The sequence below is a fragment of the Hirundo rustica genome, chromosome 10 (assembly GCF_015227805.2).
Source record: "Hirundo rustica isolate bHirRus1 chromosome 10, bHirRus1.pri.v3, whole genome shotgun sequence".
Taxonomy (NCBI): domain Eukaryota; kingdom Metazoa; phylum Chordata; class Aves; order Passeriformes; family Hirundinidae; genus Hirundo; species Hirundo rustica.
The window spans coordinates 21,723,786-21,743,415 of record NC_053459.1 but is presented as its reverse complement, the minus strand read 5'-3'; the positions used below and the strand labels follow the sequence as shown (position 1 = coordinate 21,743,415).

The 19,630-nt window shown below is 48.7% G+C and overlaps 1 protein-coding gene across 1 annotated transcript in view; it reads right to left on the bottom strand.

Annotated features, from left to right (window-relative positions):
* SLC7A14 (solute carrier family 7 member 14) overlaps window positions 1–14,388 on the bottom strand; it is a 29,692-nt gene extending 15,304 nt beyond the window's left edge. The window contains exons 1-2 of the mRNA XM_040074047.1: window positions 14,295–14,388; window positions 318–708 (exon numbers count right to left, since the gene is read on the bottom strand). Coding sequence (XP_039929981.1) covers window positions 318–621 — 304 coding nt within the window. The 5' untranslated portion in view covers window positions 622–708; window positions 14,295–14,388. The remainder of the gene's footprint in view (window positions 1–317; window positions 709–14,294) is intronic.
* Between the last annotated feature and the right edge of the window lie 5,242 nt (window positions 14,389–19,630).

Below are 19,630 nucleotides of genomic sequence, written 5' to 3'. Positions count from 1 at the left end.
TGGGATACACTCTGCAAAACCCTCAAATGTCCCAAAAATATTGTCCAGAGGCTCTATCCTTGTAGAAGGCATTGGCAGCTCATCAGGATAATCGTGCTTGGGCTGCTGGCTCCCAGTGCGAGGTTTGGTTTGACATTTGGGCAGTGAGGGACAGCACACCCCATGAGCTATGTGAGACCCACAGGAAGTGGTTTTTAGTTGAGGGGGAAAGCGCTACTGCCTTGTGGCTTGTGGCGCTGAGGAGGTGTCCACCCACGAATGGAGAGGACGCAGGACACGGCACACGACCCAAAATCCCACGCAAACCCGAAACTCACCCGACAAGATGGACGCGACGGCAGCGATGATGAAGGACACGATGACCCCGGGCCCCGCCATCTCCTTGGCCACCAGGCCGGACACCACGTACATGCCGGTGCCCACGCAGCTCCCCACGCCCAGGGAGATGAGGTCGAGGGTGGTGAGCACCTTGGCCAGCCGGGCGCCCTGGGTGGCCGCAGCCCCGGTGCCCTCCAGCATGGACTCCACGGGCTTGGTGCGCAGGACGCGGGTGCGCAGGGCATGGCCCGCCGCCCCCCAGGGCACCCGCCGTGGGTCCAGCCGAGAGAAGAAGCCGCTCATGGTGCTGGGCTGGGCTAAGCTGGGTCACAGAAAGTCAGCAGCACCCGCTCAGGGCTGCGGCTGCGTCTCCATCCCGCGCTGGCAGTCCTGCGAGAGAGGGGAACAGAGATTTTGACTGAAACAGCAAAGAAAGAAGGAAGAGTCAAAAGAGCACCTAAAGCTGGTTTTTGTTGGGCTCTGGTGCTGGCAGAGCTTTGTTTTGACCAGTGCTGCTGAATCTCCTTTCTCCGCTCTCAGTTGTTCGGTACAGCAGCGATGCTCTGCCCTCCTTTGTGCTCATGTGGGCTTAGCCTCAGTCATTACTACAGCGCTACAAACAGCAGGAACATGACTTCCCCTAAATTCTCATTGTGTGGCTTAATTGCTACCAAAAGTGAGGATGGCTACGTGTAGCTGTGAGGTGCTGGTGGCACAGAGGCACACTGGGTGTGACTCCCAGCCCGGCAGCAGCGCAGTTCCAGCAGCAGGGATGCTCCTGGTGGCACCGTGTGCCAGCCCACCAGCACTGTGGCTGACTGTGCAGGGACATTCTGTGGGACACCTCCCCTGGAGACAGGCTGAGAGAATGGGGGCTACTCAGACTGGAGACAAGAAGGCTCCAGGGAGACTCAAGAGTCCCTTCCAGTACCTAAAGGGAGCTCCAGGAGAGCTGGGGAAGAATTTGGGCAAGGACATGGAGTGACAGGACAAGAGAGAATGGCTTCAAAATGAACAAGGGAATACTTGGTTTAGATATGAAGAAGAAATTCCTCCCTGTGAGGTGGTGAGGCTCTGGCACAGGGTGCCCAGAGAAGCTGTGGCTTCCCCATCCCTGGAAGTGTTCAAGGCCAGGTTGGATGTGGCTTGGAGCAGCCTGGGATAGTGGATGCATCACTGCACATGGCAGGGGGGCTGGAATGAGGATCTTGAACGGCTCTTTCAACTCCATGCCTTCTCTGGTTCTGTGACCACTCTGCTCTACCTGTACTGCAATAAAAATGGGTCTGGGACTGCAGCTTTGCACCTTTATCCGGCACGTTGACACCAGTGCCTGCCTGTGCCGGACTGGGGCTGGATCACCACAAACTGGTGATTTTTTTTATTTTTCTGCTACAGAAGTTCACTCTTACAGCTCTCTGGTTGTACTGGTTGTTTGGGGGTTTTGAGTGGTACCATCATCCTGGTGAAACCTGAGGGGGAGAGTTTTAACAGGTGATGCTAATTCAGGTCCCCATGAATCATAAGCTTAGAAAGATTCCTTGATGTGCTTTCTTCATTCTTGTAGTTATTTAAATAATGTGTAAGGAATACTTTTTTAATTTGAAAGATGTGGTTTTGCTGGTGTAGCTGCAATATATTTTGGGGTCTAGGTTCCCTGTAGTTAAGGCAAACTGGGAGAGAGGCTCGGCAGGAGCTGTGTGGGCTCCACTGGACAGTGAGGGAGTGACAGCATGGCCAGCTGCAGCCATTCTTAACACTTTTAAATTATCTTGCCTGAACCCGTCTGCTCTAAGATTGTCCCAAAAACATTGGCCTTATCTTGATTTTCTCTTCCTCTGTGCCTTTTTCATCCTCAGTCGTATTTTCAAGAACGATTCAGCAACTGCCACTCCCCCTCCCTCCCTCCCTTTCTGCTGTTCTTCAGCAAACTGTGTAGTTCTCATAGTACCAGCAGCAGTGAGTGACTCCTTGACTTTGAGCAAACCAAGAAGAATGGACAAGCTGCAAGCTAATACAAGGGAACAGGAATAACAGTTTATGAAATATGAATTTTTACCTGGCAGCTTCTTTCCTGTCAATACAGGAATATTCTTTTATTTTAATTGCCTTGAAGACAAAACAATTATTCTTTTTCCATCTTTACATCCAAAACAAATTACACTGTGTCCACAAGGCAGCCTTGTGTTGCTGAAGTTTATTAAATGAAACACAGCATTCATTTCATGTTTTGGTTGATCACTGTTCAAATTGTGTTGATTTTTTACCTCGAGCAGCCACAGGCTGAAAGGCTGCATGCTCTAGCTAGGAATGATAATGAGAAATTGTCACTGCTCCTGAGCGAATGTGGATCTTTGGGCTGAGAATAAAACCTGGGTTTGGCTTTTGGTTTGCTCAGGGTATCAGCTGGTTGTGGGATGGGCTAGCTCACAGGTGAGGGTTTACCTTCTGGTTTAAAGGAAGGTTTGTGTTTGAAGAAGGCAGCTGACCCAGAGCTTCCCAGGTGCCAGATCCCTGCATCTGTTAAATCCCTGCAAGGGTGGTGACTCCACCCATTCACTGGAGAGCGTGTTCCAGTGCTTGACATCACTTTCCACCAAAAAAAAAAATTCATAATATCCCATCTAGACCTCTGCTGACACAACCTGAGGCCATTTCCTCTTGTCCTGTCACTTGTTACTCTGGAGAAGAGAGTGACTCCCACCTGGATCCAGCATCCTTTCAGTTGTAGAGATCAATAAGGTCCCTGTGTGCCTCCTTTTCTCCTCAGGGCAGCGTGCTCCTGCCCTGGCACCTCCACAGTGGCTCTGCTTTGCCAGGAGTGTGTTTTAGTCATGTGGAAGACAACTCCTCTAAGAAAAACCGCCCCAAATTCATCCTCCTTTTATCCAAAAGAAGTGTGGGCTGGAAAAGGGGTCTATCTGTTCTTCCCATTTCCCATCCTTTATTTACCTACTTTCCTTGAACTTTGTGGCTCCTCTTAGTTGAGTTTGAAAGAGTTGGATTGCTGTGCTACATTTGCACCAAATTGACTTAAACTAGCCAAGAAGTCGGGTCATCAGAAGAGGTAGGATGGTGTGGGAGGAAGGCACCAAAGCCTCAGACTGGTCCTTGGTGCCATCACCAGGTCATGCTCTGGCATGGGAAGACCTGTCCTGTGTTTTAAGGGGGATTGGGACCCCAGATTTTCATCATCGTGTCTCTGGGTGTCTGATGGAGGCTTTGGGAAGGGTGGCCTATGCTCCTTACTGGAGGAATTCACATCCACGCTGGAAAAATGAGTGTATTCCTCAAACTGAAGAGAGATGAGTGATTTGGACAGCCCAGTTCACTCTCAAGCCACATCATGGTACAGAAATTTCTTTCTCACCTGCATTGCAAAGAACCCCAAGAAGAAGACAGAGCAGTCTTGTCCTAGAACAATTTTAACTGCTAAAATGATGGAATAAAGCCCTTAAATGTTTTAAATGGTTTAAATTTAAAGCAGGAACTGGCTGGTGGATTAGTGATGCACCCAGATTTAGGCTGCTGAGCTGCTCCAGCTGCCTGGGGCTGGGCTGTGACCAGGTGCTCCTGCACAGCAGCCCAACAGAGCCCTGCAATTCATGGGTTTTAGTCTTCTCCTAGAAGTCATCAAGGGAAAAAAACCAACTCTTTCAAAACCTCTGAAATGAAATAACTCTATAATTGCTGCTGTACTCAATTAAAGCAGTCATCAAAACTATTCCAGATATTTAAGCCAGATCAGCATATTGCTGCTCTGTAGCTTGGAAAACATCCTTCCACTCCATTTGTGGAGTGGAAATGAGAAAATATGTCATGGATGGCAACCACCTCCAAGGGGCAGAGGCAGCTCTGCTCCACTGACCCTGCCTGTCTAGAAACTGAGAGTGAGAAGCAAAAGGAATTTTTTACTTGTTTTGTTTTTAATCTTCTCTCCTGAGCATAAACCCAGGAAGATGGAGGGAGCTGTGGCTCACGGGGGACAAGCTGCAGCTGGGTTTTGGAGCTGCTCGGCTCTCCACCCTCGGGCTGTTGGGGTTGGTTTTCCTCTCTGGCTGGCACTTGCTGCTGCCACCATGTGCTTGTCAGCACCACTGTTTGTACCAAAACATTCCTCTTCGTCAGGGTAAATCAACTAAAATTGCGATCAAGCCAGAAGGAGAGGCAAAGGTGTTTATAGGCATGGATCTTCCTTAGTGTCTGGGTTGATGCTGAATTATTCCTCATGTAAAGCTCATTTTGCTGGGGAGATGCAGCACAGTGCCCCCCCAGCACCTCCCATCCTCATCACCCCCCATAGCTCCAGAAAATTCTCCCCAAACCACATCCATGCCTTGGGATGGATTTTGATTTTCTGTTAATGACTCCCTCTGTCCAGAAGTCTGTAGGGGCACCGAAGAGCAAAGATCTCTGTTAAAATCTGCTGGGAATGCAACAAGGAACAGAATATCGATGGTGGTAAATGGAACAAAGAGAACTCCAGCTGTTGTATCGATGGAAAGCCGGGCAGGGGCAATCATTAAGAGGAGAAGGTTGGGTTTTCCCTGGTTTTCCATGGCTCACAGTTTAATTACTGCAGAGGAAAGATTGCTGATGCCTCCAGCAGCTGGATCAGCATGGATCTGGCCTTGGCATGCAGGACACCAGCGCCCGGTTTGCTGCAGGGGTTTTTAGGGAGAAAGTCCCTTTCTCCTTGCCCAGGGGAGCCATGCTTCAGAAATCTGGGATTGAAGCCGGTTCCTATCCACCCTCAAGGCAGTGCCTGCTGTGGGCCCCAGGAATGTTAATTCTGGTGCTTATGGTGCAGGAGCAGCAGCCCTCAGAACCGCTCCCTGCTCCAGCAGGGACTGTGTGCCGAGCATCACCCAGCACAAACAGAGCCCCAAAGGCTCCAAGGGTTGCTGGAGGTTGCTCGAGACGATGGAAAAGGCAGCTCCCGACAGCTGCAATCCCAGAGAAAGAGGAACAAACGTGCTAGGCTGCCCTTTCCTGCTGCCCCTTCCCTTTTCCCTTTGATTGCGAGCTCGGTAGCGGTGAGGAGCAGTGAGGAGGGTTTGTCTGGAGAGGTTGGATTTCATTCCAGCTCCTCCGGCAGGGACAGGCCTGACGTCAGCCGGGCCAAGCTCCCAGCGCAGGGATGCCTTCTGCCGGGGCTGCTCGTCGCCGAAATGTTTTCACTGCGAGCGCGACTTGATTCGGGGCTTTGTGTGCTTGTTTTCACAGCGCCGATCCCCAGCTGGGCTGCCACTGTAAAAGCTGGCTCCGTCTCCATCGGCAGCCCTCCTAAAAGCGATTTGAGAGCCAGGCGCAGAGCCGAGAGCTGCTCCCGGCGCCGCTCACGTGGCTCCGGCTCCAGCAATCTGGCCTTGTGCCTTTGCTGGTAATTTTGGGCTTTTCTTATTTTGAGCCTTTCCATTTTTACCTCTGCTTGAGCAGTTCAAGTGGAGCCGTGGTTAATTTAAACTACGGCAGTCGCTAAATTAAACCGCTGATGGCACTTTGGGTTTAAGACCAACTTTCCCTGCGCGTCAACTAAAAACAAAATGGGATGTTTCCTGCGTGTCTTCATGGCAAAATGGAAGTGGGGAGGTTGAACAGCGCTTTTCTATGGTACTTCCATCAGTGTTATACTGAATGCTTTGGCAGTGTAGCACCGCTGTAAGATGGCTAAACATCATCATCTTCTTTTATGCAAAATAAAAGAGGAAATGTTTAATTTGAACAAAGACATAAAGCAAGGGTGCTACGCACCCAGAGACAACCCCCAGGAATTCCTAAAGTTTGTATTCCAGTCTATAGTGCAATATTAAAAGAGCATAAATGTGTAATCTAGTGATATAATTAGCATGTACAGGGAGATCACCATTTCTTCCTCTTTCCAGCCTTCAGTGGGGATACAGTGTGATGGTTTAGCTGCTGTCCTTGCTGGGGAGAGGCTGGGCTGCCTGGATAATCAGGGAAAAGGCAAAGGGAGGGATGGGAGTGGTGTTAAAGCTCCTTTCTGTCTTGCAGCTGGTGTTTCCCCTTCTCCTAAGTAAATAGCAAATCAATATTTGAGCACTGATCTGTGCTCATGCAAGTGAGCCATGAGAAGGTTTTGGTGGCTGAGGGCTCATCTTCCTGCCTGGATGAGGTGGGAGATGAGGTGACACATTCAGAGGTGAAATTGGAGTGTGCCACAGGGAAGGCCAGCAGATTCCTTGATATTGAGCTGTTCTAAACTCTGCCAGGATTAATTACACGCCAACTTCACAAGCAGCTGGTCCAGGTTCCCTTGGGATCCTCTGGAGCACCAGGGTAGTGAGAAACAGCTCTGAGACTGAAAGAAGCAGTATTCTCCTCCTTCCTAAGGGCTGGATGCACGTGGAGAATATGCATGGAAGCTGAAATGTTCCTTTTGAAGATGCTCACATATATTCTTGCAGCCCATCCCTCCCCTTGGAAAATCCACCTGCCCCATTTTGGTTTTCCACTTGTTTTTACCCTTTTTTCATGGGTACCAATCCTTCCCACGGTGCAGAACAGTGTAGGAATGGGTGCAGGGTATGACAGATACAAGAGCCTGTGCGTGCCGAGCTGTAAATAATGCAATATGCATGAAGTGCTCTATTTGGGTTTGCAACAAAGCTATTTAACCACCAGAAGGGGAAAAAAAATAAGAAGAGAGAACTACAGAGAAAGAGGTATAATCAATTTGCTCATTTGCAAAAAGGTCTCGTTTGTCACTGTTGTCTTGAGGTGGGAAGGTAAAAGCCTTAAAAACTGCAACAATGCAGGGAAGTGGCAAATCAATAGGTGGGTGAGCTGAGCAGGAGGTGGGGAACCAGGAACATCTTGCAGGTGTTCTGACAGGCTACCTCTAGGAGAGTAGTGAAACCACATGAAATTAATAAAATTTGTTGCTCCACCAGTAAAATGGAGAAATTCACTGCCTTAAAGGAGTGCATGGTGGTTAATCTATCTGGGTTTTCTATGTAAGCAGATGAGAAACAGTGCTAAAAATTATTAACAGTCCCCTAGACGCGCCTTGTTGAAGTCAGTATTGGTTTTGTACCTGCACGTGCTCCTCTGCAGAAGGACCCTAGAGGCTCTGTGCATTTTCAGATGCTCATTTTTGGTGCTGTGTGATTCTGCATTCCAAGAGCAGATATTGACTCCAGTTCTTTGAGCTCAGCCTCCCCCACCTTTCTGCAGTCACAAACTGCAGTGATGTTGAACACAAGGAGCTGCTGAAGGAAGTTTGGGTTCGCGGGTTTGGCTGCTCAGGCTTTCAAGGAGCAATGTACTGACCTCTGAGGTTCAGGCATTTTAAACACCATGGGAGGGGTGCCCAGAAATGCAGGTTTGTCTCACACAGATTCACAGAATGGTTTGGGCTGGACAGAATCCTAAAGATCATCTCATTCCAACCCAACCTGCCATGTGCAGGGACACTTTCCGTTAGACCAGATTGCCCAGGGCTCCATCCAACCTGGCCTTGCAAATATGCTGGCACATCCTCCTGCAGCCTTGTTTTTTGGGAGTAGCAGTTCCAGACCCTGAGCTGTCACAAGAGCAGAAGCATCATCTGATTTTTCTGGAATATCGTGAGCTGCCCATTTGCAATGCTGGGCACGGATTCCTCTCACAGTATGACTGCCAGCACCACCAGTGGGATGGTGGCAGCCTTGGGTTTGTGACTCTGAGCTCTTCCTTGGTTTTGGGTAGTAGGTTGTACTTCCAGTAATCACACTTTGAGATAACACATTTTCTGTACCAAATCTCACAGTGAGAGCGGACAACGGCTGCCTTTGCATCACTGAATCTGTAGGCCTGGCTACCAGACAGCTTCTTCTAGAATTATACTCCTTTAAAAACTGTCTTTGCTTTAACAACACACAGGAGGAAACCTCTGTAATTACTTGCCTGTGTTTTCTTTTTCTTTCCTCAGTGGATCCATACTTTTACATCGCAGAATGAAAGTGATTATGGTTTGCTGCAGGCCAGACAGGAGAGCTTTTTGCATTCGACATAATTCACAGAATGGTTTATTTATTAATGTGTGAGGCTCTCTAAACAAAATGGATCTTTACTTTTGCGAGAGTCTGGCTGATACATCATTATGACAACTTATTTCATTTCTGGGTATTGTTTTGAACCCAGTGACGAAAACACAAATCCTTCAGTAAAGAACTGATTTAACACTAAGTCTTCGTCATCCAAACCAGGAAAAATTTCCCCTGTATATCAAATACAGGACCTGAAAATCCACTATTTTTACATCTCTAGTTTTATTTTGAAGATTGCTGGTTTTATAGAGATTCCTTTATTCCCCCCTTAGAAACTGCTGGGCTTTTTCCTCTCAGTGCTGACTCTCACTCAGCAGCAGTCTTTCCACCTTTCTGTAATAATTCAGTAGGAGTCTGAACTGGCCTTTTACACAGTAAGCACATCAAGCTTACAAACACCATTCAGCTCTTGCCGAGTTTCAGATGCATTTATCTTTTGTACGTGCACATGGTCTCATTAATTACTTATCGTGTTCCATCAGCAGTTACACAAATGTAATTGATTATGCCTCACTGCCCCACTTCCACTATTTTGGCTGTCAGCTAATTAATGCAGGAGAGGATCTCAAACAACTGCTTTCCTCAGAAGAAGATGGAAAAGCGCATTCTTCAATCCCAAGCCCATGATAGGTTCCAGAAGAAGCAGCAGTAGCATATGCAAATCAATGGGAGGTTTTTGCATATGCAAATAGGAGCCTTGAGCTGGGGGGAATTTGGCTGGTTGTAACCTCTGCCTTTAAATTCCTCAACAGAAGCCTGAGGTAGGCTCAATGCACTTCCAAGGAAGTGAATAGCCGCTCCTGCTGATTTTATTTTGAATATTTTATTTTTATTTTGCTGCTTATTCTTCTTATTCACTAGGACAAAAAAACTCCTTGCCTTACATGAGTAATTCTGCTGTGTTTCAGCACAATGGATTATATGAGTAATGTGATCACAAGTGGATCAAAGATGATGATTTAGAGTGGAGTTCGTGTGTTTAGTCATTGATCATCATCAGTCAGGCAAAGGCACTGCAACACCTAAGTGATGTGTAGTGTGAGCAATACCTGGCGCTGCAGCAGGAGGGCTTTTTGACATTTCCCAGTGAGTTACAAACTCACATCTAACACTAAATGAGTCTCTTGGATGGTACTAGAGCAGAATCAAATGAATAATTACGTGTTGTTAAAAGTGATACTAGCACAAAAGTTGTAGTATTATAATATTCCTGAGCGATGCACACACACTGCCCGAAGATGTCCTTATGAAGCAAGGAAATCAGTGAGAGAGAGAGAGAGCCAACGTGATTGCCTTAACTTAAAGCAGCTAATTGCATCCATGCTCTTAGTCTCCCTTAGCAGCAAGACCCCAAAACCTCTTTCCTTGAGACTTTGTCTCCCAGCTACAGTCAGTAGAGTGTCCCCAGGGTGTGCTGCTCTTCCTGGCAAGCGTAATTCCACTGGTGTGCCTGCACACAAGTGAGAGAAGAGCTGCTGAAATATTACTGCTGTAGGTCCTGTTTGTGCCAGAGCTCTCAGCCAAAGGAACTCGACATATTGCTTCTTTCTGTCTTAATTTACTTGGAGCAGAGCTGGTGACCCCGGTTATTAATTGCACATCTCCCAGTCCCTGTTGCTTCCCAGCTGGTTGTTTAATGAGTGGAACACACCTGATGGTGCCCAGGTGTCTTAGACAAGGCTCTGGAGAATCCAGATGTTTCCTGAGTGCATTGCTCTAGGGTTGGAGTGGTGCAAGACCTGTGCCCAGATCTTCCTGCCTGTTCCCACCTGGGAGTGAAGGACAGCCAGGAGAGGCAGTTGTTTCCTTCATTACCAGACCAGGGTGGCCAAATCCTACCTGGAGCCACGCTGGCATTGCTGAGCACCTCGGGGCAGTGGCTCACCTGGCACAGCTCTACAGGTCAGCCATTAAGACCCGGTTCAGTAGTGCTCAGACACTTGTTTAAACGTTTAAGTTTTAGTTGTGCTGCTGCAGGTGGAATGTGCCCAGGGGTGCACAGAGTGATGAACAGAGGGGTGTCTCCAATCCCCAGCTTTAAAGGACTTGGTTGAGGAAGACAGCCCACATTCAGGGGGCTGAGGGTGTGCAGGAGGAATGGACCAAACCACTAACTGAGGTCATGGTCACCAAAAAACAGGAGCCAATGGCTGCTGAGAGGGGCTGCCCTGAGCCCACCTGTGTGGTTTTATAGATGTTTACTAGAGTTCTGACACAGATACACCCATAGACAGTTGTAGCACGGCAACAGAAACTCATTTCCCTGCAGGCAGCAAGCCACTTTGATCCTGTCCTCTCAGAATTTAGGATGTGGCGCTGGAAACACGTGTGCTGCAAGAGCTCTTCTTCTGTTCACCTGTCAGGTAGATTTAATTTATGGTATCATGACTTTCAATGAATTATTGATGCTGTGACTGTGCAGAGGAACAGAAACAACAGGGTCATGTGCTGTGTGGCTCCACCTCGCTGCCTTTGTTTCATAAGTGCCTGGGTTTTGCTCTGACAGTTTTATTGTGGGGAAAAAAAATAGTTTTGTCTTTGAGAGGTTCCAGTCTGGTGACAGCAAGGGATGGGCTGTGGTGGGAGCCCAAACATGGCCAGAGCACCCTGTCCCCCTGAAGATGGCTGCATAGTCTGGAAGCAGGACTGCTGTTCAATGAGCCAAGAAAACTCGAGAGAATTTTTCTCAATATACAAGAGAAAAATTACAGTTTCCAGTTCTTTCAGTTCTGGCATTTTCCCGTTGACAACCACAGCTTAGCTATGTCTCATTCCTTGTAAATGAAAAATGTCTCAGGAATCTCACTGGATCTGAATCTGCTCCCATTTACACGTGGGTGGTTTAATGAGTTCAGCAGACTCACCCTGGACTGAGGTGAGGCTCTGGCCAGGTTTTCATATCCATAGGAAGCTGCTGTATTTCTGGGGATACTCTGGGAATATCTCTGGATACTTTGCATACCTAGATCTACTGTTCCTCACAGGCTGACAAGCTCAGACCCAGCCGTGGCTTTATATATTATAGAGGGCACCAATCTGGGAATGATTTGGGGTTTTAATTTTTTTTTTTTTTAATTAATGTGAGAGTCTCAAATGCTGCCCCCTGCTAATGTTGTTTTTGTGTGACATACAGATCCCACTGCCACACACAGCTGAAGGAGTATTTGCTTTGTTTTTACATTCTGATTTTTAAAATGTCTTAATAATCCAAACAACAATATGTTGTTTAAACATTATGATGATTTTAATAGCTCAGGTGCTCTAAAAGCAAACTTTTGATTATTTGGGGACTAAGAAGTCAGTTTCAGACTGCTCTGTTATCTTCTTTTTTGCTTGGCTTCATGAAGAGCCCAGGATTGTGTTTATGCTTGTGTAAGTTCTTGTCACCCTATTCACTTGAATATTGCAGGGCTTCAGAGAAAAAACATTAATTTAGCCATTAGGAGCTTTTCTTGCTCTCATTGAATTTTCTAGAAAATCTCCTGTTGCCTTTAAGGGAACATGGAGGAAATTTTATTACATGTGCGTGATTTCAGAACTGAGAAAACAGACTGTCTTCAGAAGGAAGTAGTGTCAAATCAGCCTACAAATATATCCTTTAAAATGATTTAGGCTGGAATCCTTTCTGATAAGATCCCATCTGAGACTCTGAAGTTACACAAAGGATAAATTTTCATCATTTTTGTATAATCAAAAAAAAATTAGAGAAGGATAAGATATGTCTTGACTTGAGAATCATGAATAACTCCCTGAGGAGAAAGATTTATGTTTTAAAATTCTTTCCTTTAATGCAACATGCACAAAGAGATTCTTTTTGGGGAGAGCTAATCAATGAAACCACTTGGGAAACTGGAGAAATCAAAATAGAAGTTGGTCACTCATTTGTTCTGCTCTTGGCATGTGGTTAAAAATCCCACCCATGGGGAGGGTTGTACTTATCTAGGGGGGTGGCTGGAGCACGTGGAAGAAAGGTTGTAACATCTCTGTGCCTTATTTGGGGAATTAAGATTCAAAGGTACCATAAAGTCCTCCGAGTTAATTCTGTCTGAGTCTCAGGCCATTTGTTTCCAGGCAGTTACTCCTGCAGGGAGCCCAATGACTCGCTTTGGCTAAGCTGCATTTTTGGGAGGGCATCAAATCTTGACATAGACACATGGAGAATCCAGCACATTTTCTGATGGCTCCTTCGTCAGGTCATCAGATCACCCCTCTGTTCAAAAATGTGATGCCTCCCTTAAATTGGAATGCTTTGGCTTTAGCATCTCGGCACTAGTTCACGTTGTGCCTCTCTTTGGCAGACGGAGGAATAACTCAGTGCCTGGTAATTTCTTTCTGTAGAGGCTCTAAGATTCAAGGATTCACATCACCTCCCACCCTGCTTTTTAATGAAGTGAATTCTCAGGTGCTGTAATTCCTCCTCTGTAAAGCCCTTTCTCCAATCCTTGACAGGCTTTGGCTTTCCTTTCCTTTTCCCTTTTTTTTTTTTTTTTTTTTTTTTTTTCCCTTACTTCCAATTGTGCTGTCATTTTTGTTGATGTTTGCTGTACTCTAGCAGACTGTTTTCAAGGGCTGAGGTAAAATTTCCTCCCTACATCTCCATTTACTGAAGAGCAATTAAGCAACCCTTTTTTTCCCTTGTTCTTGTTTGATGACTTGTCTTAGCACAGCTATTGCATCTGCGCTCTCTTCTCAGATATGTACTGCACATATGAATTTATGTCAAGATTCTTTGTTGACACTATTTACTACTCAGTAACTGTTTAGTAGGAAAATGTTACCACCTTTAATAGATGAAAATGGGAAATCAGACCTTGGACTTCTGCAAGACCCCCTAATTCTCTGTCCTCATGCAACAGAGCTTCCCTATGGAGCAGTACATTCTGAGAACAGATACCGAGTTTAATCTAGGTAACTTTTCTCTCTAGCGTTGTTTTTTGGCTTGCTTGAGGTTTTTTGTTTATTTACAATATGTTTTTCAACTCTGGTAAGTCACATGCCTTAGCAATGTGTACCAATACAACAAACACATGTAAATATCTTTAGCAACCAGACTTTCAGTCTCATGACAGTTTTTGGGCAGTTAAACAAATGCCTTGGCATGCTAAAATGTACTTGCCTGCTACTCAGGGATCACTGGGAGAATTAATTACTTAATACGAGAGATTAAATCAGACATGGCTCTTTTGAGACAAGAAATCACCTCCGGGGTCAGCCAGACCCGGCTTCCCCCTCCCCTCCCGAGCCGGTGTCGCTTTCAGAGCCCTGTGTTAGAGCATCCTCGGCACAGCCTGTGTCAGGAGGGCACCGAGTCCATCTCTACAAGCTATCATTTAATAGGCCACAAAACCCTGGCTGCAGAGCAGTTGTGAGAGCACAGATAAGGATTTTAACAGCGCTGCCGGAGCACACCTGGCCGGGCCCGAGGCGGCTGGTACCAGGCAGCTCCAAAATACCCGTGCGGAATGGACAAACAGCACCGAGCAGGGGTGACGTAAAGAGGAAACCAACTCCATCACCGGCCTCCAAGTGGCAGGGAGTTTTGCAGGGCGCCGCGGGGAGGACGGAGCCGTGCCCGGGACCCGTGTGCGGGGTCGGGGCCGCCCCGTCTGGGCTTCAGCACCGGGGACAGCGCCCGCCCGGCGCCGCGGCCGCAACGCGTGACCGACCCCCGAGCGGCCCGAGGGGACACCGAACCCCAGGGGGACACCGGCCCCCAGGGGGACACTGGTCCCTAGGGTGACACCGAACCCCAGGGGGACACCGGCCCCGAGGGTGACACCGGTCCCCAGGGTGACACCGGCCCCGCGGGTCTCACCCTCCCTCTCCCGCCTCCCTCGCCGTTTCCCTTCTGCTCGCATCCCGTTCCCCTCTTCGCCCCCCTCCCGCAGCGTCCCGACCTTCCCGCGGTCTCTTCCTCGCGGTCACCTGTAGCAGAGCTGTCTCTTCGCTCAGGCCACCCGCTGTCCCCGCTGTCGCTCCGTTTTTCCCCCGTTTCCAATCAATCTCCAGCCCGGGCGCCCCCTCCTCCTCCCCGCCGCGGAGCGCCGCGACGCCCCAAAGCACGGGGCCGGGGCAGGGGATGCTGGAGCGGGCCGGGGTCCCCCGCGGCCGGTGCCCCGTGGCCCGGAGGAGCCGCAGCGCTCCCTTTGCCCGCGGGGCACAAACCCGGCTCCGTCTGCGTGGCGGGGGGGCCGCGGCCGCGCTCCCGGCGGCGCTCCCGGCGGACCTTCCCCGGGCTGGCCGCTGGTCCCCCGCACCCCGAGGGGCTCCGAGGGGCTCCGGGGCTCCCCCCCCGCACCCCGTTCCCTCCCCTCCCCGCGGAGCGGGCACTCACCGCGGGCGCGGAGGGCAGCGGGCGGTGCTGCGGGGGCGGCCGCGCTGCTGCAGCCGGCGGGGCGGGGGGGCTGCGCCGGCACCGCCGACCCCGCTCCCGGCCGCGCACGCAGGGCGGAGGGAGGGGGAGGGATGGAAGGATGGAGGGAGGGAGGGATGGATGGATGGAGGAGGGAGGGAGGAGGGCGCTGCAGCTCCTCAATTATTCAGCGCTTCCCCTCCCCGCCTGCCGCATGTGACCGCCGGCAATACCCACGGGCCGCGCCGGCCCCGGGAGAGCTCCCTGCACGGGGCTGCCACCCCCGCGGCCAAATCCCCTCCCTGCGAGTCCTCCGTGCCTGTACGAGTGTCCTGTGGCCTCCCCCAAACTGTCCGACTGCTGAAAAATGACTGTCCTGGCTGCCTCCTCCGGCGCAGGGCTTTCCTCATCCCAGGGACAGAGCCTGGGGAGCCTCGGTTTTTGTTTTCTCCTTAAACTGCACTGTGAGGTTTGGGTGTTGACGCTGTAATCCCGGAACAGGCAGAATTAGGACTAAAATAATGCTTCATGCATCGCAGCATGCTGTGCTGTCCAGCCCTCTGCATGGCCCGGCTGGGAGGAGCTGGGTATCAGCTGCAGGATGTATTTAATATTTTATATCTGTAGCTACTTTAGAGGATAGCTGGAATTCATGAGCAGGATTACTCCTTTTTGCAGTTTTGTTTCTCGATTTCTGCTGTTTGTTTTGCTCTAGAAATAGTCCCTGTCTCTATCTGTATTGTACCATTTGGACACCAAATCCAAACTGGGTCCATCTCCTGTGATGCCTGGCAAGGATCTGGTTCCAGTCTCTGTTACAGTTTCATTCTATAGCTTCTAACAGGACCTGTTCCCAGCGAGGTCTCCAGTGGAGAGACCTTTCATCCTCCAAAAGCCCAAATAAATGCCTGCTAATAAAATTAAAGGTGGGATCCTTCAGTGAAACCAGTTCAGTTCAGAAACCAATGTTTGCCTAATGTGAGTGAGCCTGCAGGAGCTGCATCAGTGGCAGTGACCTTCTGGGGACATACAGACAGTGACATTGCACAGATAAACACAGGGAAGGGGTGGGACTAGGTGACCTTTAAAGGTCCCTTCCAACCCAAACTATTCTATGATTCCATATCCTGTCTTTGGCCAGGAGAGAAGACCACATGTCATCTCCTATTTCCTTTCCAGCCTTGACTTCTGTGGCAGTTTTTTGTGTCTTTCCAGCTGAGTGCCATAATCTTCCCAGTTTCTCACCAGATTCCTTCCTCTCTCCAGCACAGCTTTACCTTGCTCTCTTCTTTCACTCATGGAAGTTTCCTTGCAGTCCCTCTCTTCCCAAACAGGCACAGAAAAGGCCTCTCCCAGGTTCCTGCTGGCCAGCAGAAGGTGTCATCACAGGATGACAGGATGCTCTGTTCCCTTCCTGCCAGGCTGGCCAGCACACATCACATCACACAGCACAGAGCCAAAGTGCAGTCAGCTGATTACCTTCCTCACAGCCAGCTGTTTTGAAACCCTGTTTTTATTCTTTTCCTTATTCTTTGACTGCCTGAAAGCAACACTCAGAGCTGAGCTGCTCTCCTGTCCTTCTCTGTGGTCCCCATGCTGGCCATTTTGTTGTTGTTTCTCTTCACATCCACTGGTTTCCCCCAGCTGCTTTACTCGGTCCCTGGACACTGGATAGAGCTGTGGATGGCTGATACCAGGAGCTTCCCTCAGACTACATCTGTGCAATAGAGAAAACTTTCTCCATTTGTTATTCCCTCTTGTTCTGCATCACTTTCAAGAGCGTGGTGAGCTCCAGCTGACAGCACCGCCAGCCTTTTGTGCACACACCCAACTTCTTGGTGCCTGCAGAGTGTGTGAGTAAAGGACAGGGGCTGGTGTGTTTCTGTAAGGATTGGCAGCATGGCAGTTCTAGGGGGATTTGTCTATGCCTGTGGGTCCAGAACCATTTGATTCATATTTATTAATTGGTGCTGGTGTACCAGAGCACGGGCAGTTTGGTCAGTAGCAGCAGAGAGGGGTGTGTGCATCCTCCTAACAACCATTGTGCAGTACCATGATATCACCCCCACCTTCCACCTTCCTCTACTGCTCAGAGATCTTGCTTCAGAGCATTTTGCTGTTCAGTAGCTTTCCAGACCCTGCTTTATCCCAGCCTTAATCTCCTTCCTAAAAGTTTTCCTCTGCTTTATCCAGTGGCACTTGCTGTTAGCTACGCACAACAACCTGCCACCACCTTGAGTAATAAATGTCACAAACGTTTTGTCAGAGGATCACTTGAGCTCTTTCTCATTAATCTTTACCCTGTTCTCATGAGTTTTGTAACTTCCAGTCTTGCAGGGATCCAGTCTTGGATTTTTACAGCTACACCTCTAATGTTTCTCTTCAGGTTGATTAAATGTAGATGAAGAACTGAATGAGGACAAGTTACTCTCTTAACAAGTGCCATCAGTGAGGTCACCTCTAGATTAAGGTGAAATTTTCCAAAGCAGCCAAGCACATGATGGTACATTTGCAGCAGAATTTCCTCTGTCTCCAGGCACTGTCCAATTTCTAGACCAAACTAATTTCTGCCCACTTTTCTGTAGTAAGTGACCATCTGACTGGTCTTTTAAATTCTTCATCATATTTTGAATTTGACCAAGGCTTTGGCCTCAATAACACCTTGTAGCACCCATCTCCACCAGTTGCTGTCTCATTATCTTGGCTATTTTTCTTCTTATCATCAAATTTGGCCATTCCAATTTTGTGGGACCTTTTTTTTTTTTTTTTTTTTTTTTTTTTGTTTTCTTTTTTTTTCTTGTGACTCTAGATACAGAGGGAGAAGAAGCCAGCAAAAGCTGCCCCATTGACTTCCTTTCTTACTGATATTAAAATGTTTGTTTACCTCTCATAATCCCCTCATACTTGTCTCATCCGTGGCTAATTAATCATGGCATTTAAATACCACAGTCCCTGCTTTTCTGGGTTATCTCTTTGTCTGCACAGCTTTGTATTAGAACAGTCAATATCTCTTGACCTGCTGACCCCTGGATTTTTCTAGGGCTTCCAGCATCCTCACCTTATGGGCCCTCTCTCCCACCATGAAATCTCCTCAGGGAGGAAAGGCTCATTTGCAATTCCATCTGTTTGATGAGTTTTCCCCAGTGCTGTTTCTCAAAATGCTTTTGACATTATCAAAACTGACTAATGGAATGTTCAAGACAAACAGCTTGGGTTCCCCTCGGATTTACATCGGGGTCCCAATGTGTGTGCTTGGTCACCCCAAAACAGTTCTGTAGGTTTTACAAAAGGGCACTGATTTGGGCTATGTTTCCAAAGGGAAAAACTATCTGAAACTAGGAGAGAGAAGCTGCAGCACTCTTCCTGTGCCATTTGTGTGTCCGTGTGTGCTGGCTGCCACCCCTCCAGCAGCCTCTGGAGCAGGGCTGAAGGCACAGCACATCACACTCCTGTCATTTAGTGAAGGTGCTTGGAGAGTGTCAGCTGTCTGTTAGGAACTACTGATATTTCATGGAAAAGCACTTCTGTCTGCAAGCACCAGGCTGCACAGGGACATCTCAGAAAGCAGCCACAGGGATGTAGTGATGGGAGCTGGTTACCCCTCCATCTGCTCCCTCTGCACGTCCAATGGCTCATGTCCATGGCTCTGACAAGAGTTTTCTCTTTGATTTGGTCTGTAGCATCACAAGGCATCTCCCAGAACAGCAGTATCTCCCAGACATCCGCTGCAAAGTTCAGCTGACAGTGTCTCTGAGCAGAGACCAGGTGGAGCCCTGGTATTTTTAGAAATATTTCTGGGATTCTTTGCCTCTCCTTTTCTTCCTTTTGCACCAGTTGGAACCTCAGTGAGTACCTACAGGGGTCAGAGTGATGGAGACATCCATGTAGGAGGATAAGAAGAAGGATTAATCTTGCTGTCTCATCTGATGCCACGATGAATACCAGCATAAGGAAGGGCACTCCTGATATTAAAGCCCTGACTCGAGGCTTATAAAACCTCACTTGAGTTATTGGCTCTGCAACAGGAGCCCTGGGTGAGTTTCAGAGTTCTCTGTGCCCAGTCATATGAAATTACATTGGAAGCATTGCCTAGTCTCAGGGAGTGAGTTGGCTGCACAGGTTGCAATTTCTTTCTTTCCGTGAGGAATTGTCTCTACTTTATTTATGGGACCTCAATGAGGCAGTTCAACTGGGGGAATTCACTTGCAATTAGCTGGAGAGGTGAAACAAAGTGCCTGGGGTGGCGAGCTGGGCCTCCCTCCTCCCCGACCCGATGAGGATTCACAGGGACTGCAGCCCTGATGATGGGCAGGGATGAGCCCGACGCTCACAGAGCACCCTCTTCATTATTTAAATTACTTCTCCGTAGTGGAACTGCTCATGGGTTTAATTTATTCTTAGGACAATGGAAAGGATTATTCTGGGGTTATTCTGCATTGAAAAGAGGCATCTTGGACAGGTTGAAAGGAAACATCCACATGGATGTTTCTCATAAATTCCTATCAGGTTCTTCCCTGTGCATCAGCGGTGCGTGGGCATAAACAGAAACGAGTAAAATCCCAGCACAGCAAACCCTGGGAGTACTTTGATTCCATCCAGCTAAAATTCCTCCCAGCCCTTTTCTTTCTTGCTGTGTGTCATCCATGCCAGGCTGAGCAGAGAGGATGGGTAACGCACCCACCAGACACATTCGCTGCTCAGAGACACGGGGGTGATGGAGCGTTAAATAAACCCCTCCCAAATGCCCATGCAAACACGCTGTCCAAGCCGAGCTGCAGCGGGAGCCGTGGCCTCTCTCCTGGCTGGAGGCTCTCACCGGGGCGTGCGAAGGAAGCGATGCCTTTGGGGGTGCCACCGCCACTCCTGAAAGGGAACACGGAGACAGCAGCCTTAACCAGGGCCGTGTGAT